At 37.8% G+C, this 19,328-nt stretch overlaps 1 protein-coding gene across 6 annotated transcripts in view; it reads right to left on the bottom strand.

Annotated features, from left to right (window-relative positions):
• The window catches only part of Sbf (SET domain binding factor), a 104,683-nt gene extending 87,481 nt beyond the window's left edge, over positions 1 to 17,202 (bottom strand). For 3 of the 6 annotated variants that reach the window (XM_083136123.1, XM_083136135.1, XM_083136130.1), the window contains exons 1-6: positions 16,796 to 17,201; positions 10,709 to 10,794; positions 9,375 to 9,530; positions 4,282 to 4,431; positions 1,304 to 1,523; positions 27 to 268 (exon numbers count right to left, since the gene is read on the bottom strand). In XM_083136123.1, coding sequence (XP_082992249.1) covers positions 27 to 268; positions 1,304 to 1,523; positions 4,282 to 4,431; positions 9,375 to 9,530; positions 10,709 to 10,794; positions 16,796 to 16,850 — 909 coding nt within the window. In that variant the 5' untranslated portion in view covers positions 16,851 to 17,201. Of the gene's footprint in view, positions 1 to 26; positions 269 to 1,303; positions 1,524 to 4,281; positions 4,432 to 9,374; positions 9,531 to 10,708; positions 10,795 to 16,795 lie in introns of all 6 variants that reach the window. The other 3 variants (XM_083136116.1, XM_083136119.1, XM_083136142.1) reach the window with 2 other exon arrangements.
• Between the last annotated feature and the right edge of the window lie 2,126 nt (positions 17,203 to 19,328).

Here is a 19,328-nt window from a genome sequence, read left to right as displayed (position 1 = left end):
GATGAAATTTAGTCAGAAGTACATACCAATTCTGAGATCTCATTTTTGAGTGACGAGTGGACACCCATAATGAACGGAGTTGGTGTGGAGAGAACCTCAACAAGAGCTGCTGGCAGAAGTGGTATGTACACATGGCTGTAGCGGAAGGGGTACATGATGGCAGTTAGAGCATGGCACGACTCGGTCAACCTGCTGTAACTTTTGGAGTGGAACAGGATTTTGTGTTCTGTCATGATGGCACAGAAAAGGAACATTACATTACGGATACCTGCAAAAAGTTAAAAGAAACAAAATGTTACAGATGTAATACAGGTCACATCATTTACAATATAATATGCACAGTTGTTTCACACATAATATTAACCCACTTTATCCACCCTCTTAACTCCAAAATTATTTACAAAAGTTCACGCGCATTAGAAGTTTGCTGATCCTTAAAAAATGCAATAATTATGCTCATATCAATCGTAGATGAGAACCAGAAAAGGGGGGTAATTATTGAAAGATTAATTCGAAGTCCAAGTGTACAGTGCAGGCTTATAAAAGAAAGCAATAAATTGATATTACAAAAACACCTCCTCTATACCAATAATAGTTTAGTGTGCTATAAGATTCACATTAAAAAAAAAAAGTTCAATAAACCCTAGTCTGAGGGATGTCCTTAGTAAAAGTCTTGAAAGTTATTATTTTTGCATGCTTGTTTGGTAAAGGTAAAGTCCTCTAAGCATGTAGCACATTTACGGGATGTGGGGGTTCTTGATGTAAGCCACTTTGAAGGTGTTGTGATCAGCACCATGCTCTGGCTGCCTTTACCCCCACCCAAAAAAACAAAAAACATTGATTTGAGCGTGGGTGAGCCCCAGAGCCACTTTATGTGGCGACATGGCTGGAAAAATTCTGATCTTAGATCACCCATCCTGGGAATCGAACCCGGGTCTCCCATGTGGTACTCATGATACCCTAATGACTAGACCACCATGGCTGCATGTGTGTTTGTATTTAGTTATTTAATATTGATTTTTTACCTCTTTAGATTTATATGACAATGAATGATGATTACATAAAAGAACAAACACAAAGAACACTAACACTTTGGCCATGATTTGAACCCAGAACCATCGAAGGTCAAATTCCAAGTCAATGCTTGCCCTCTGAAGTGCTTTTTGTTTTACATGCAAAGACATGGTTCTGAAGAGTATTTACTTCTAATTTCTGCAACATACTTTCCAAAATTTGATACTAAAAATGTGTCACCCACATACACACCCATCACAGTCCAATGCAAGTTTATTTGAACACTTACCTAACTGCTGGAAAAGAAGATTGACACATGTGTTCGTAACAGGCAATGAAGGACTAAGAGGTGGCTGAAGTGCTTGCCTGTCTCCTGCTCCAATACTGAAGCGAACCTGTGGTCCTCCTGGAGGTGGGACTTGAATACAGCCTAGGATGTTCCCTACCAATGTTTCTAATGGGATCCCCATATTCTCGATGTAAACTGTGTAGATTATGCCCAGGCAATTCTAAAAACAATAATAAAATAATCAAATATTAAATGGAAATGAAAGCAGTAAGTACACCAGCCAGCAACTACATATCATCTTTATATCAAAATTTAGAATTAGTAGTCACATATACAGTGCCAATCACGGTCAAATGTCCGCGGAGCGGTGGTAAGCGCACCTGGCAGCGAGAGTTTGTCTGCTAGCAAACTGGATGCAACATCTGCATAAGTGGAAGTGCTAGATATGTAATGAAATAAGCTCGTACAATTACATGGACAGTTACAATTAGAATAAACATGTACGTTGTTACAAGAGACGTTGGAAATGTTCTCCTCCTCCATTCACACATTTTCGGTATCTTTTTAGCAAATTTTCACCAACACATATAAGTTTTTCTCCCGACATTTTCTTTCAATTCTTCTAATGTATGGCTTTATGTTTAAAAGATTGGTAACTCGCCACACAGACAACTTTAAAATGCTGCCATAGCATCAACATCCTCAGCTTCGACAACCTAAGATCCGCGACCCGCTCGTGTTCAGGGTCCAACTCCTTTCCCCTTCACTGGCCGACCTGGACCTAAGATGCCTGATCTGAAACCAGACTCTTCACCGTTCGATTCCTTCAGATTCTGGACGGATGCTTTTTCAACCTTCTGCTGGTAGAATCCAACAGATACTACCAGCAGTTTGTTGACAAGAATCATCCGACCAGGGTAGAACCCCCAATTACCCTAGGCAAACTATTCCTTTTCTTTGCTCTCTGGCTTTACTTCGGACATAACAAGCATGACTACCATGACTCTTACTGACAGAAAAATCTTTTCCAGACTCCTTGGGTCGGCATGTATTCTATCCTGCAACCGTTTCCGGCATATCCTCAGTTTCCTCCACTTTGCAGACAATTCTTCTCCTCCGGCAGACAACAACGACAGACTATGGAAACTGAGACAGACTTTGGAACATTTCAGACAAAGGTACTTTGACTTATACCAGCTGACTGAACACGTTGTCATTGACCAGGCTATTGTTCTTTCCCTATTCAAACAGTATATTCCAAAGAAGCACAAGCGATTTGGCATCAAGCCGTACTTGCTCTGTGACTCCTTGGGGTATACCTACGACATTTTGATTTATCTTGGAAAGGACAGAGTCAGACAGACTCCAACTATGACAACCACCCATGCCCTGGTCATGGAACTAAGTAGGAGAGTTCAAGGAATTGGTCATAAACTTTTTATGGACAATTACTTTTCCTCCCCTGAACTTTTTGATGATCTCGCACAAAGCAACTGCAATGTTGTGGGATTATCAATAAGAATCGGCATTCCGATTGACAACCATGGTAACCCATTGGAACCCAAGATAGTAGGGGAATTGTGGAGCAGGCTGGTCCTTCTAGGCCTTTGCTTGGTGCTGCCTATCTTGCACTTGCCGAGGTTACGAGATTGCAAGCATCGGGCAACAAGCATTGGCCTAGAAAGACTTCCCGCAGGAGGTGCAAGGGATGCTACAGACAAAGGATAATCAGGACAACACCCGTAGAGTGCAAGGAATGCAGGGTTGCTCTCTGTATTGAACCTTGCTTAGAGGCGTTCCACATCAGAAACTAGGTGGTGAGTACCTACATTTTACATAACTCAAAGTATTTCACTGCGCAATATTCTTTATCACGTCTCTTTTTCGAACTGTTTGCTTACAAATGTAACGCAACGTAATATTTTTCACATTGATTTGTTCAACATATTATGTCATAATTGACCTTGTATGACAGCTCGGAACGTGAAACAAGTTTCATTCTCTTGGGAAACGTCCATTATTTGAGAAGAAGACAAGTTCGCATCCTCTTCCCAAAATAGCAGGGGAAGAGGGGGCAAACTCCAGATTTTTATGGTTTTTTTCATTGAAATTTGGGGGTCGTTGCTCCCCAAACCTGCCTCCCCCCTCGGTTCGGCGTTCTGAATTGTACACGGTTGCATGCCCTGATGTTTTAGTTGCAAAACAAAAGTTATCCGAAGTAGATTGCTCTCATAGTGCCAGAGTTCTTATGATTTTTCTCCAAAAAGTATACAAATTTAAAATTCGTGCGGAAAAGCCTCTGTGAAACAGGGGTTACTTCCATAAAACCCACCTGGTGGTCTAAAGGTTAAAGTTTCATCTAAAAAGGTAGTTTAGAGTTCGACAACATCTAAAGAATTTGAAACTTTTCTTCCAATACATTAACAATTACAGTGGAACCCTGATTTTACATTTCCAGATTTCTTGATTTTTTATTTGATTTGTAGTTTATTTTACTTCACGTTCTGTGCCTCTTGGCTAATTTGCGAAGATGGGGATGAGTGATGAAATGATGAAATTGATGAATGGACATTCACAAACAACCAAGCCCGACCGGGATTAGAACCCGGGACCCTTGGCATCGCAGCACGATGTGCTAACCACTCGGCCACAGGGTCGGGCCATTTCCAGATTTCACATTTCCTGCATTGTGCATTCAGTCTTCATGGTCCCAACGTAACAAAATGCTATAAAATTTTCCTCGATTTTACATTTTCTCGCATTTTAAGTTTTTTCAGGTTGGTCCCCTGATAAATGTAAAATTGGGGTTCCACTGCATTCACTATTTGAGCACGAAATTTTTCAGAAACTACACCTTCTTCTATGTAATAATTTCTGTAAAGTACAAATTTCAGTTTCTCTTCAACACATGAAGTTCTAGAGGTCCATACAATGCATTCATATTTCAAAACTTTTCCTATACTAGATTCAGTACTTACCCTAAATGTTTCAATGTAATCTAGCCTTGATACTAAGACCAGACATTTTGGAGCATACATTATACTATGATGGGTTATCGCAGGAATTGGCCGTGTTATATTTCCAGTTAAACTAGGAAGGGAATTTTCTGGCTCAACATTATCTTCTTCCTGCAACAGTAAATGGAGATAAAGATGATGAGAAAGTTGCATTAGAAAAGCATATTAAAACTAAACTCCATGGTGAGGGTTTTATGCTCAACAACAGATATTACATTATGAGGTATTTAAAGCATTTGGGGCCATTATTTTAATGCCAAGAGCCCTAAACATGACTCCCTAACCTAACAATGAAATAATTTCGGAACAAAATACCCCTTCACACCCCATGCACATGAAGTAGATGGTAGAAGCAGTCCATAACCAAAACTACACTAAACAAACAACTGCTAGCAAACAAATATGCACACATGAGTATATGGAAGGGAAATATCATTCTCCAGAAAACATGCACTAAGTAATTACTAAGAATCTGAAGTATGTGCTGACAGACATAATTGGAAATCAAACCATGGAACAATGCCTGTGGATAAACTTAACACAAAAAACTTCAAAAGATTATTCAATTCTGTGTGTGTAGCAATGATGAAGAATGAGAGATACTAAAGCATCAAAACTGGCCGGTACCAGTGATATCAATATCAGAATATCAGCTCAAAATAAACCTCTCTAAGTGTATCCATATTGGAAGCAATGTGCATATTCAGCAGAATTTACTATTTATTTAACCCTGCATTGGTATACGTGTTCCAGAGTAACGCGGTTGGAATATGTGTGAGTGTGGTGCTCGCATATGAATTTCAAGTTTTTAGGCATTTTTTCGAATATTGCTTTACATTTATCACATTAAAAATAGTTTATAAATATATATTGCCTAACATATATCACTTACATGTTAAAATTTATCTTATTTATTACAAAATAACGAAATGATGTTCTTTTATTGCAATATTACTGATTACCTAATGTGAGAGAGAATTTATTATGGAAAACACAATTTTTATAATTTTATTTGGAATTTACTTTTGATGTTAACAAATTTGCACAACATTAGTAATCAATGGAATAATTTATTACGTGTTGACGAGAGAGATGTACATTCTACTTCGTAGTTTCATCCAGCCCAATATATTGAGAGAAAAGAACACGTAAAAATAGGCTCATCTTCACAAGGAGTCTGATCCATGTTGCTAACATTTTTGCTTTTCAATAACTTCTCAACAACATTATCATCTGTGCCCTGAGAATCAAACACCCTGTCCATGTCTTCTCTTCTTGTCATCACTTGGTTCAGCAAGCAATGCTCAGAACTGCCGTTGTTCATTCATAACGAAAATCAGGTTTCAAAGTTCATTTAGCCAGAAATAATGACAATAATAAGTGAATTAAGTCAAATAAAATATGTAATTACAGAAGAATCAAAACAGAAAACAGTGTTACAACACCAATTCAGTGCACACAGAAATAAAATATGTACGGGTCATTCCACGTCAAACCATCCAATGGTGGTTGAATGACCATTTCAAAAAAAATTTCCATCTTCAGTACATACGTTTGTACATGTTTCTAGATATCAACACCAACGTTCAAAAAAAAATATTGTCTTTAGTTCTCCTGGTGCAGCCATTTTTCCAACATGGCGCATGGCTTTTCTTGCTCATGTAGCACTTTTCAGATACCTTAATATCTCAAAAACCATTAGATCTAGAGACCTGAAACAAAATTCATTTCGTAGCTAATGAAGTATACTTTCTATGATATTCAAGTATGTTTTGCTTAAAATTGCATCGTAAGTACGAAAATTATGGTGGAAATTGGGGAAACAATAGTTAAAAAATTGGATTTTTAAGCCTGATTTTTCAATGAAGGGGTTTAGTCTAAAGCTTGATTTTTTCCATGTGTAGACCTGCCTGCAAGGTGTCTGTAAATAAAATATCAGTGCTTAGAAATGAAACCCTTTTTTACAGCATGGGCTCAAACATGGCCATTCATTGAATTTTGACAGTTCTCGGAGTTAAATATCTCAGATGAGTCCTCTTGAAAAATTCTGCATGAACCTAACTCACCGTAAAAATCTCAACTTTTAGATTCAACTCGTTTTGGTCAATATGAGGTAACGTATGTCACCTAATTTCTGATGTTGCAAAGTAAGGTTAAACTACATCCCATACTTAGAATAATGAAGTCTTTTCCTTTTCTTCTTTAAATTTGGGTTAAATAAAGCCTCAGCAAATATAGTAACATAAGGTTTTAATACTTGACTTACCAGAAATTGAAATTACAAGGTATGACAATTGAAAATCTGCGAAATCTCATTGCAAAAGGTTTGATTTATTACGTACCCACGACCAGTTGGTATCAGCTCCAAAACTGAGCTTCCCCCGCATTTTTTTTAATGTAGCAGTGCATGCAGCTTAAGATAGGCAGTGGCATACCCAGGAATTTCAAAAGGGAGGGGAGGGGGGTTACTTATACTTTTTTAGTATACAGCCCTATTTTTGCCACATTATCCTGCCTTGACCTGATTGCTTATGGAATACTAGGCCAAATATATTGGGTATAACCCTCACCAACCCCCTCCTTTGGCACTCCACTGGAAGTATTTTGGATGGTCATATATTATTTTTTGTTTCCTTTTTTTTCTACATATTTCTTTTTTTTAAAAGAAAGACATTCGTTGAAGTAGATGTGAGTCATGCACAGCAGAAGATTCAGAGATATGTTTTGATAGGATGTGAGGCAAGCATGGAATAGATCTGTGCATGGACAATCTCTGCTGTCATTCTTCCTTTGTCTAATGTGCCGAGAGTAGTGACTTGTGAATGTTCATTATCTGTGACTGGAAATGGAATGTTCTGTAGAATTTTTAACTGGAGAGAACTGTCATAATACACTTTTGGCAAGGTTACCAAAGACTTAATTAATCATAACATACTTAGTGAAAATGATAAAACACTTCTTAGGTGAAGACTACAGGTGGATGGCTTACAGACAATATGCAAATACCATTGAAAAAGTTTCTTATATGGTAAAGTATGTTGTGATCAGAAGTACCACTTAAAGAAAAAGTTAAGTAAGGGAATTTATAAAATCAATTTGCATCATATGGTAAGGCAAAAAAGTGCCAAGTAAGCCTTATACCAGTTAAATCAATATGCCTCACATGTTGGGAGTAAAATTTTTATATCTGGAGAAAGTGACTCACTTAAATGCCAGAATGGAAATAATGTATTTGTGCCAACCCAAGAAAAACTAAAGGAAATGTATGAAGTCTGTTCTGTTTTTGATGTATCTCCTGTTTCAAAACTGAGGAGGCTGATTGCAGAAAAACTATTCACATCATACAAGGAGTGCAAAGGAAACCGTAAAGTTGCTTTTTACAATGTATGAAGAAAAGGAAGGCAAGTGAGACAATCCTTTGCATGGCCAGTACAATCATATAATGGAAATAAGACGAAAAATGTAAATTAGTGAAACTAATGTTGACAAGGTCAGAATCATCAGTTTGATTGCTACCACTTGGTCAAGAAAAAATACATATGATGAACTGAACATTTTTGATAATTTAGTTAGGAACTTAGTGAAAGAACAAAGAATTCTGCCTGATTTGACAAAGAGAATGAATAGGAAACTGGAGCTGACAACACCAACTGGTCATGGCTACCTAATAAATCATACCTTTTGCAATGAGATTTCGCAGATTTTCAATTGTCATACCTTGTAATTTCAATTTCTCATAAGTCAAGTATTAAAACCTTATGTTACTATATTTCCTGAGGCTTTAACCCAAATTTAAAAAAGGAAAAGAAAAGAATTCATTATTCTAAGTATGGGATGTACTTTTCAACATCAGAAATTAGGTGACATACGTTACCTCATATTGACCAAAACGAGTAGAATTTAAAAGTTGAGATTTTTACTGTGAGTTAGGTTGATGCAGGGCTTCCTTTGTGCCAAATTTCAGAATTTTTCACGAGGACCCATCTGAGATATTTAACCCCGAAAACTGTCAAAATTCGATGAACGGCCATGTTTGAGCCCATGCTGTAAAGAAGGGTTGCATTTCTAAGCACTGATATTTTATTTAAAGACACCCTGCAGGCAGGTTTACACATGAAAAAAGAATTAAGCCTTTGGCTAAACCACTTCATTGAAAAAAATCGGGCTTGAAAATCCAATTCTTCAACTATTGTTAACCAATTTCCACCATAATTTTCATAGTTTAAATGCAATTTTAAGCAAAACATACTTGAATATTATAGAAGGTATACTTCATTAGCTACAAAACGAATTTTGTTTCAAGTCTCTAGCTCTAATGGTTTTTGAGATATTAAGGTTTCTGGAAAGTGCTACATGAGCAAGAAAAGCCATGCGACATGTTGAAAAAATGGTTGCCCCAGGAGAACTAAAGACAATATCTTTTTTGAACATTGGTGATGATGGCTAGAAACATGTACAAACGAATGTACTAAAAATATTTTTTTCTAAAATGGTCATGCAACCAATTATTTTAAAATTGGTTGATTTGACATGGAATGACCCGTATGAAAAAAGGTCATGCGGTTGGTATACGTGTGAGCGTAGCACTCAAAAAACATGGACTGTCGGAAAAATGGCTTGGTAGCGCAGAGAACAATGCCACAACCTATAATTGGAGTCATCTGGCCAAGGACATTCCAAAATACAGCTACACAAGACCAGAAAGTGATACCATTATCTGGGATTGAAAAAAATTACAATTATATCCCAGAGTGAGTGCTGCGCTCACACGTATAAGAACGGAGAGTTAATACTGTATATTTCTACTCCCACATTAACAATAGTTACAAGAAAAAATAGATTTAAAATGTGGAAGTGAACATGACAAGAATAATAAAATTTTTAACAAACATCCATGTCTTATCTGGGACTCGAACCCAGCTGTACATACTACAACTAACCTCATGTATAAGATAAATGACAAATTGTTAATAGATTTCTTTAATATGTTATACACAAGTTGAACTTATTACTCCACAACCTTCAGCTGCACACAATAACAAGAAATGGCTTACCTCATCAACAGGTTTGCTTGGTGTAATTGCAACAGCTTCATTAAAACAGAGGCAAGCACAGTAATGCCTGTTGGCATCAATGTCAGTCAGGACAGACACGAAGAATCGGGGTTCTTGTCTCTCGGTCGAGAGAGCCCATCCTTGCGGCTGGCAGAACTAAAATAAGAAAATTTTGATGTAAGTAATTGCAAATCATGAATGGTGTTAACAGCAAGGGTGAAATGAAGGCACCGACTAATGTGACTGCAGCCACTCTCACCTCCCCATCTAACCCAAAGAGCAAAATATGCAAAATTTTCAGAACATCAAGGAAATTATTATTTATTTATTTATGACTTTGTTTACATGGCGAAGTTAAGGCATGCAATCTACAGGAATTTGGGTATATTGGAATGTATAAAAATTAATAACTAAGATATTTTTGTAGAATAACTTGGTTTGGAATCATTCAAGATTTTCTTTTTACCAATTATCCTACCTGGTCTAACATAGCTCAAAACATAGGTATGTGCTATGGTTTCTATTAGCCCTGAACTATCACATTGCACATATCACCCAGTTAACCAAACCTGTGATGTCACCAGAATATGACAATGCTTACAACATCCCAATGGAGAAGAAAAGTTTTGTAATTCAACAATCAATTTGTACTTGTAACTCCTTTCAATATAGGTGGATTCACACTGCCACCGGCAAATTTATCCTTCACCCAAATGGAACCTCCCACACCTCAAACCTCATCTACATCCTCACCTGCAACATCTGTGGTGGAAATACAGAGAATCGACAACCTCTGCTTCTCCATCCAAAATATTAATTCCACTGTTGCCACTTGAACCAACTGTCATAATATCCCCTTCAGCGATGGCTTCCACCCTTTACCCCAATCCATCAACACCTCAATACGAACAAACCCTCTGAAAAAGGTCACTCAGTAGCTTTCCAACTCAAATCCCACCCCAAAACCAACTTCTGTCTCCACATCCCACACTTGCCCTTCCAATCAGCCACCACACTCACACATTTTGACAAACTTAGCAAGAAAACCATGTTTTTCCATGCAAACTTCCTTTTCGCTTTTGACCTGGCAACCTTGCAGGTCCAACATTTACTTCTATTTCCACTGTCTTCTGCATACGATGAAGATGAGACCTGTGGCTGCAAAAATTTAAATATTTCTAATACCTGGTGTTTCCCATTTCCTTCATATCGGACATACACAATCTCTGTTGGTCAACAATTTACAGCTTTTGTATTTGATTTGTGATGTAAACAACAAAAATAGCAGTAAGTATAAATTTAATTTGTCAGGTTTAGTTTACTATTGTACTCACCCATTCTATGCCTTCAATGAATGGCGTATCACTCCAATCCTTCTCTGGAAAACGCTGAAGGATTATTCCACTGCTTATCCCACTCCCTATAACAGAAACAGTTGCATTGAAGAGAGAAAACATTTACCCCCCAAAAAATAGATCATGTTTTTTTTACCTTTACTAATTGCTGAAGCCATACATAGCAATTAGTGTGCTACAATATTTTATATGATTTTCACATTTGTTATGGTAGAAAGAGATGGCCAAAGAGTGTTTTGTACCCACAGGCAGTGGCACAACCACAGGGAAGGGCATTGCCCCCCACCCCCGACGGAAGTCAATTCTGGGGGGGGGGGGGACATTGGTGGCCAAGGGCACCTGTAGGCGGACACAGAGGAGGAATTACCCCTTTTACTAGACACAAACAGTAGTTGCAAAAATACCAGCTTTTTTGAATGGATGGTTTTTCCCCCAAGTGTTAACTTCATATTTCAGTAGGCTTATTAAATATATCTACATAGTATGTAAACACTAGCACAACTAGAGTACTTTTGTACATATTTTGTAAACAGAATCTAATAGTATTGAATTGCAGTTCGTTCTGCATATACAAGCATGGAAACCATGTTTGTTCAACGTAGCTTTCACTTCTTCAGTACTCTGTGTGTGTGAGGAAGATGGCGACTTTGAAGCTAGGAAATAAAGTTCTTTCTTTTGTAAGTTTTTTTTAGTAACTTTTAGTTGGGTACATATCAATAATACAGGGCATTCGTTCATATTTCGCATAGTCAATAATTTAGGACACTTGATCACGAGTGTGTAGTTAAAATTTGTCACTCAAGTGCTACGAAACTGACATTCTTTTACGGTGCCCCACAAACCATTCACGCATAGCCCCAAAAACCTTTCATGCATAGCCACACAAAACATTCACGGTAGGGTTAGGTTAACATAGTTAAATTTTCTTTCTAAAATGTAAAATATTGAAAAAAAAACAACATTGTTTTCGTGGAGAAATCCAGGGTTTCTGTTCCGATCGCGGACCACTCAATTTAGCTTTTTTTGCAATTTCTACACGTGACCCCAAATTCTAACTTCAAATTCGTGATTAGGAGGCCTCAATTAGTGAGTATGCGAAATATTACAAAAATCAGGGAGGGGCCCGGTATTGTAAATTTGCTCCTTGGTACGATTATCCTGGTACTTGCTACCCCCTCCCAACAAAAATTCTTGGTTGCACCTCTGCCCACAAGAAGCAAAAAAAGGTAACAGTATGGTATAGTGAAAACACATTTCTTCAAATTTACAAGAGAAACTACTTACGAAACTGATTTTCTGTAGACTTTTGGAAGCTCGTGGAAGTGTTTTCTCCCTTCGTTCAACTTATTCGGCCATTAAATCATGTTTTTTTCGACATTAATGCATCTTCGATGCACGATATCTCTTGCCACCATTCCCGTCGATTACGTGAATCAAACGTTCCGTGCGTTCGATTATGTAACCCCCTGTTAGTGTAGCAACCACGCGGAAGTTTTACAAGATGACGTGTGAGTGGGTTCTTTTTTCACCAATTTAATTTTCTATGTTTACCTAATCTATAGTCCATGAGGCCTTAAAAAGGTCGCCTTGCGGGCTTGCAGAAGACGACAATATGGGGGTGTGTCTGCGAGAACCAATCAGGTACGTGAATGAGCGAGCCCGGTTGCCACAGCTAGCTCGCTGCACCCTTCTGGAAGGGTGAGTGACCTCTGCCTTTGTGAGTGAGCACGCTTGTGCTCAAAATATAACACGTGTTCAAGATGGAAATGTTGCTACCTGTGTTTGTTGTGGTGTTAGTGTTTGTATTGGTTGTAGGAGGTTTACGTAGTGGAAGAAGTATACGATCAGATGTGAGGGAATTGGTGGTGAATGTGTATACTTTTTTCAGTCAGAATTTGATGCGTGCAGAAAAAATGAACCATTTATTTCAGTAAGTTTGGTGATGGCCAGAGCGTGTAAAGCCATAGGTCTTTCGAAAACTTGCTTTCGGCTCATACTGAAAGAAAAGGAGGCTGCAGATGCCAGGGGGTCGCCTCTGAAAACTCCAGGTAAAAAGAGAAGAAAGAAAGCCACGAGGTCAAATATTGCCAATTTTGACAGAGATCTCTTACGTAGAAGCATTTTAGATATGTACAATGACAAGTGCATTCCGAGCCTGTGTGATATGTACAACAAAGCAAAGGAGGTTATTTCGTTTCAAGGTTCTATGTGGGCTTTCAGAAAAGTGATTAAGACACTTGGATTTGTCAATAAAAAAAATGATTTGGGAAGAAAGTACTTGATAGAGAGAAACGATGTGGTTTCCAAACAAAGCGAGTATCTTCGGAAAATGAAAAGGTTTAGGTAGGCTAAACGATTTATTGTATTCCTTGACGAAACGTGGGTTAACGCAAACCACACCAAAGGCAAATTGTGGATGGAGAATGAAATCTCAACACCTTTGAAAACACCACTAGGAAAGGGGCAGCGAATAATTGTTGTTCATGTGGGAAGTTCCAATGGGTTTATTTCGAATGCTTTGTTGATATTTAAATCCAAATCAACAAAAGACTACCACGAAGAGATGGATGCTGATCGATTTAAAGAATGGTTCGAAAATCAACTATTACCCAACATTCCTCCACATTCCGTGATAGTTATTGATAACGCCTCATATCATTCCAAGGTTATTAACAAAGCTCCAACCTCAAATTCAAAAAAGTGTGAAATGCAAGCCTGGTTACAAGACAAAAATATTTATTTCCAGTTAGATATGGTAAAACCAAAATTATATGAATTGATCAAACAACACAAAGATAGGTTTCAGCAATATGACATTGATTCTTTGGCAGAAAAAGCAGACCATACTGTTGCTAGGCTCCCACCATATAGGTGCGAATTAAATCCAATAGAACTTATCTGGGGGCAAGTAAAAGGTTATGTGGCAAAATACAACATACATTTCAAAATGTCGGATGTTGAAAAATTATTTCGGGAGGCAGTTGACAGTGTGACAACAGAAAACTGGAAAAAAAAGCATGCGACCATGTGTGTGGAAAAGATAACTTTTACCGTGAAAAGGACTCAGTGCTCGACCAAGTTATAGACAACTTTATAATTTCTCTATCATCTGGAAGTGAATCTGACTCTGATGGCGAGACCCTGGATGACAGTGAATATGACGAGACTGAGGGTGGACTTGAAGGAATCGAAACTTTGTATGAAACGTAAGATATGTGTGTATTAAATTAATTTCCCTTTTTTGCTAAATTATGTCGTTACATGCTTTTAGCTTAATGCATTAGAATTTTCATTTGTTTCACTTACTTGTTCTTTGTCTTTTAAAACAATATATTTCTTGAGTTCAGTGTACTGGAATTTCACAGCGATGAGCCTACTCTTTCATTCACTGAAGCTACCTCTTCCTCTTTGCTACCTCGGCCTGTTTGTTCTGCTGAGGAGCAGACGACACAAGGGTATCGGCAACAGTGTGCGAGCGACGTCTGCTGTTAGCCCATGAAGCGCTCTTTCTAAGGCCTCCTGCAGTATAACTGAACCTAATCTAACCTTCTGTGAATGGTTTGTGGATCAATTTTCGCTTCAAAACCTTCTGTGAATAGTTTGTGCCGCATTTTTCGGTTTGGAAAAACTGCATATCAGCTGACGATAGACAACGTGAGTCAAGATTTTCCTGCCATATTGTGTGTAACGAAAGCAACGAAAAATAAATACTTGTAATGTGAAATATTATGCTTTTTTCAGTGAAAAATGCAAAATCCTACATTGAAAAATGTTCCGCTATGCATAACATGTAAGTACAAATGTAAATAATTAGGAAATAAACAAGTGAAATGTGTTTTCACTATAACTTACTGTTACAAAAAAAAAAATTAAGACTTGCTTATACATCAAAATATAAGTAACATAATCTGCACGAAATAACTGGTTAACTACTTACTATTCACAGGTGAGTCATTTTTTAAAAATTATTCATTTATGGATTTTAAAATAAGTGTTATATTTCCAATGTTATGAAACACCTGCTTTCAGTTTATGCAACAAACAATGGATCACTTGGAACATATACGCAAAGGCTCAACTACCACAATTTATATTATAATCCATGTGCTGTAGATTTAGTGTTCATTAAATTCATTGATTTGTTGTGGGTTTTGTTTACTTAGTAATGCTACATATTCTTTCTTTCCTGCATATGTTTATGTTCACAAAATAATCCCAAAGTAATGGTTCTGATACTTGAACTGTTTGTTAGAATTTATGCTATCCCAGTTAAATCACTAGATGCTCATGCTACTGAATATGATACAGCAAATACCTACACCTTCTTTTCACCAGAGAAACCTATACATTCATCAAGAGAAGTTCATTAATTCCTGTGCACTCAGATAACATATATTCACAAGTCATATTTTCAGGAAACATGCAGCATTTACATTAAATGCAATTATTGGTAAATGTCTGTTATATCGGAGACACATTTCTAATGCATATTTTCAGTTTCAAATGGTTCGTACTTACCAATTGTGTATTGCGGAACCTATTTCAAGGTGCCATTATGCTTTTTACACGAAAATAACTTCGATTTTTCACATTACAAGTAATTCTTTGGGTCCTTTCTTCCGTGGCGGAACACAGAATATTTCGCGCACAACTGTGCATCATCACGCGTCGTGATTGTGTTTTGTCGATTTGGAGTGGGCATGCAGTGTTGTAATTCACGATAGCCCCCAAAACCATTCACGTTAGCCCCACGAACCATTTCTGGCAGGTTAGGTTAGGTTGGGTTAGGTTAGGTAAGCATAGTTAAAAAAAATAAAAATAAAAAAATTCTGGTAAAAAAGGCACGTTTGGAAAACACTTCTTCCTCTCGCGAGACCGCGTGACTTTCGACACTCGCACCATCTGCAGGTTCATAATGGAAACAACGGCATAATGTTGTCGCTTCGCACAAAAGGCTACTTTATTACATCAAAAGTGCTTATTTTATGTTGTGCAGCATTCAATAGTGACAAAATACCTCCACGAAGTTTGATAAATGCAACAGAAACTCATTTCCGTAAGTAGTTTCTCCTGTAAATTTGAAGAAAAGTGTCTCCGATATAACAGACATTTACCCAATTATTAAAGATCAAAGTTAAGCCTACCACTTATTTGCAGCAACAAACATTTTGCTATAAATGTATACATATTCCAATAATATCACGTATAAAATACATCTAAAAAATCATACTTAGCACGATCTTCTAAATATCTACCACATGAAACTGAAAAGCCAATTTCTGCACTTTCATAATAATTACCAACCCATAGATTTTTGGTACACGGTGCATAGAGCACAACAAAATTGGAATTCAGTTAGCTTCTGCTCAAGATATTCTTGCCTCTAACTACGTGGATAATTTTTGTAATTACAGAGACAATGTTCAAAATATGTCAAATCTTTATCAGCCTTGTACTGCAGGAAAATAATTTTGTTTCTTACTGGGATCATATGCTGGCTCTATTTGTGTTTTTCAACATTATAAAAACGGAAGGAAATGGCTAAAATAACTGAAAATATAAAATATAGGTACAACCAATCAACTTTCATTATGCCACCTGCAATAAGAAAATGCTGAGAAACAGATTATCGATTTAAAACCGAATGAATGAATTCCAATAATTGCATAGGCTGGGGGCCAGAATGCCAAATTCCATTAATTTAATATTTAAGTTTTAAAAAATTCTCACAAATTGTACAAGTTGGCGAACAATTGTAAATGTGTTTCTGGCGGCATCTTGCATTCAAATGTGCAAGAGTACAATTTTCTGCTTTCCCATTCTGTAATAATTATTGGGGTAATAGGCATTTTATTTAAACTATCCAAAGTGTGACTCAAAAGTACCCCTACTGTGGACCACTGAATACGTACACATACACTGATGACTCACACTGCTTATTTGTAACTGCAACTACCTGCTACATTAGTGGTTGACAGTATGATATGGTTTTAAACATTATTGCACAGCACTTTTGTTCCGTATATGCCTTAAACTATGGTATTTTTGTTCAATTTTTATACTTACTTTCTTTCTCATGATCGTACCCTACAACAACAAAATAATCAGCCAACCGTGACATTGCAGGAGCAACGGTTATATTTCTCTAAATTCCTATTCCCAGTGTCTTCCATCTTCCACCTTCCATCTTTAATTTCTGCGGAACCATTCGTGCACGAACCACACCCATCATTCTCGTATTCTGCGAACAAGTGACAATCGAGGAAGCAGAAACGTCGCGCAAGATGTATAAAACACAACATGAAAGAAGATATAACTTTCCACTTCTTTCACAGCTATTTACAGTTTACGAATTCACTAAACAGAAAAATACTTCACGCTTTACAAAAAATATTTCAGTTCACCATGCGTTATTAATGACTCTGGCGCCTCTTTCTACGTGGACATTCGGAATCAAACATTTGCTTTAAACACGATATGTATGCGGATATCGCGGCACTATTAAAAGGTTTTAAAAAGGAAAACAAACTTTCCACAGAGTTCAGCACAACCGTGAAGGCATACTGCCCATTCTCTTTGGCATACTGCGTGGAGGTCGGATTCCATGCGTTTCAGATCGTGCTGAGTGCCTGAGTGTTCGATTCACGAAGTCGTCTCCAAAGGTCCTGGGTTCGATTTGTAGTGATTTGCTTTATTTTACTTCGCTTCTTGTGCCACTTCTGGCTAATTTGCGAAGATGGGGATGAGTGATGAAATTGATGAATAGACACTAACAAATATCCATGCCCAGGCCGGGATTCTAACCCGGGATACCTGGCGTCGTAGCGCGATGTGCTAACCACTCCGCCACGTGGGTTCTGGGCACAGGAGTGAGCAAGTGGGGCAATGCCCCCCCCTAATCATTGACGTCCGCAGATTTTTCTATGGAGGGACAAGCAAGGTATTTTTCAATGGGTCATATTTCCCCGATAATAGTATTGCCCCCTCAAAAAACACCACTTGAAACTATCGCATTAATGTAAATTACTGTGACTGGAATCAAATTATACGTGTAAAATATATACTTTTTAGGTTGACATTCGATTTCTAAGGGAGAGGTGTGACCATCCTTGACCCCCCTACCAGAGGTCCATGTTCCTACATTATTATAGTACTTTCACCTAGAAATTTAGTGTAGAGGAATCTTATCTCCGTTATTAGACGATATTATACTCTTAAATAAAATTAAGTATTTTCAAGCCAATTAAAGTTCAAAGCAACTACGGGGGAAAGAGGTGTAGTAACGCAACCACAGGGGGGGGGGCAATGAAAATGGCACTTACCCAACCTTCGACGGAAATCAATTCTAGGGGGGCAAACATTGAGGTAAAAGAAAGCAAGACTAGTAGAATCTAAGAGTAGCAGGACAAAAGGATACTCAAGATGGAATTAGTTTTCACGTCTTTCTTACATTATTTTTTTCAGACGACCAAGAGCACCTGCGGGGGGTCACAGAGGGGCAATTGCCCTCCTCGATATAAAATTTTATACAAATTTTCTTGCTCGCTTCGTTCGCAATGTATGCTTTTCTTACAGTCTTGTCAAGTTCAGAGCCGTAACTAGGGGCCGGCGGGAGTTGGCCCTGGGCGCCGAACGATCTAAACGAAAATCAAATGTAAAAGAGAATGCCATGGCGCCCCATGATATTTGTTGTGCCATTTTAAATCAATATTGTTTTCAGATTTTGCAAAATTTTGGATCTAAAAATTTTCTTGTTCGCTTCGCTCGCATTTTTTTTCTGTAATGCATTGTAAATTACCACAAATATAAGTTATAACTACTAGGTACTTCAGACTCTTGCTGCTAAACAGTTTTGTCTTAAATGCATGAACACAATTGTTTGTAGGAGCACAGCACATTTCAGAGACAATTGATTTATTTATTCGTTATGTGTGTGTGTTTGTATATACATACATACATACATCGATGCAGTGAAACTAAAAACAATGAAATAAAGTGAGATTTTTCTTTCCTGACTGAACTTTTATCAATGCTTTTGCCCCCCCCCCCCCATAATCAGAGGGTTTAAGCACACCTATAGTTCTGGGTTCGAGTACCGGTCTGGGCATAGTAGGTGATTTGTTTTATTTTCCTTCGCCTTTCTTCCAGTTTTGGCAAATCGCGAAGATAAAACTGATGAGAGAACAAACACATATAGACAACACAACACGAACCCCACAGAGCATTATACTGGCTGTGAGTCCAGACGCCAGAGCCTCGTTAGTTTGAAACAAACAATGTAGTCCAGGGCACTGGCGTACCCAGGATTATTTTTCGGGAGGAGCTGGAATTGTACAGGAGATGCTTTTTAGGGGGGTGGCATACAGATATGATATTTTGTATTTTTAGAATTTTCCACTCTCAAAAATGGCAATCGTGGGTCATATTAAGAGAGGTATGCATTAACCAATCTAGTTTTTCCCTACTTCTTCGCTGCTTTTATTTGAAAATGTTGATTTTTCAAAATTTCGGAGGAAGCTGTAGCCCATCAGTCCCCCCTTCTGCGTACGCCAGTGGAGCAGGGCGTACTGCGTGGAGGTGAAGTACAGAAAATTATGAT

Source organism: Lepisma saccharinum, chromosome 1 (genome assembly GCF_977018435.1).
Source record: "Lepisma saccharinum chromosome 1, izLepSacc3.1, whole genome shotgun sequence".
NCBI classification, from domain to species: Eukaryota; Metazoa; Arthropoda; class Insecta; order Zygentoma; family Lepismatidae; genus Lepisma; species Lepisma saccharinum.
Note: the sequence above shows the minus strand (reverse complement) of the source record. Positions and strands in the feature narration are given on the sequence as shown.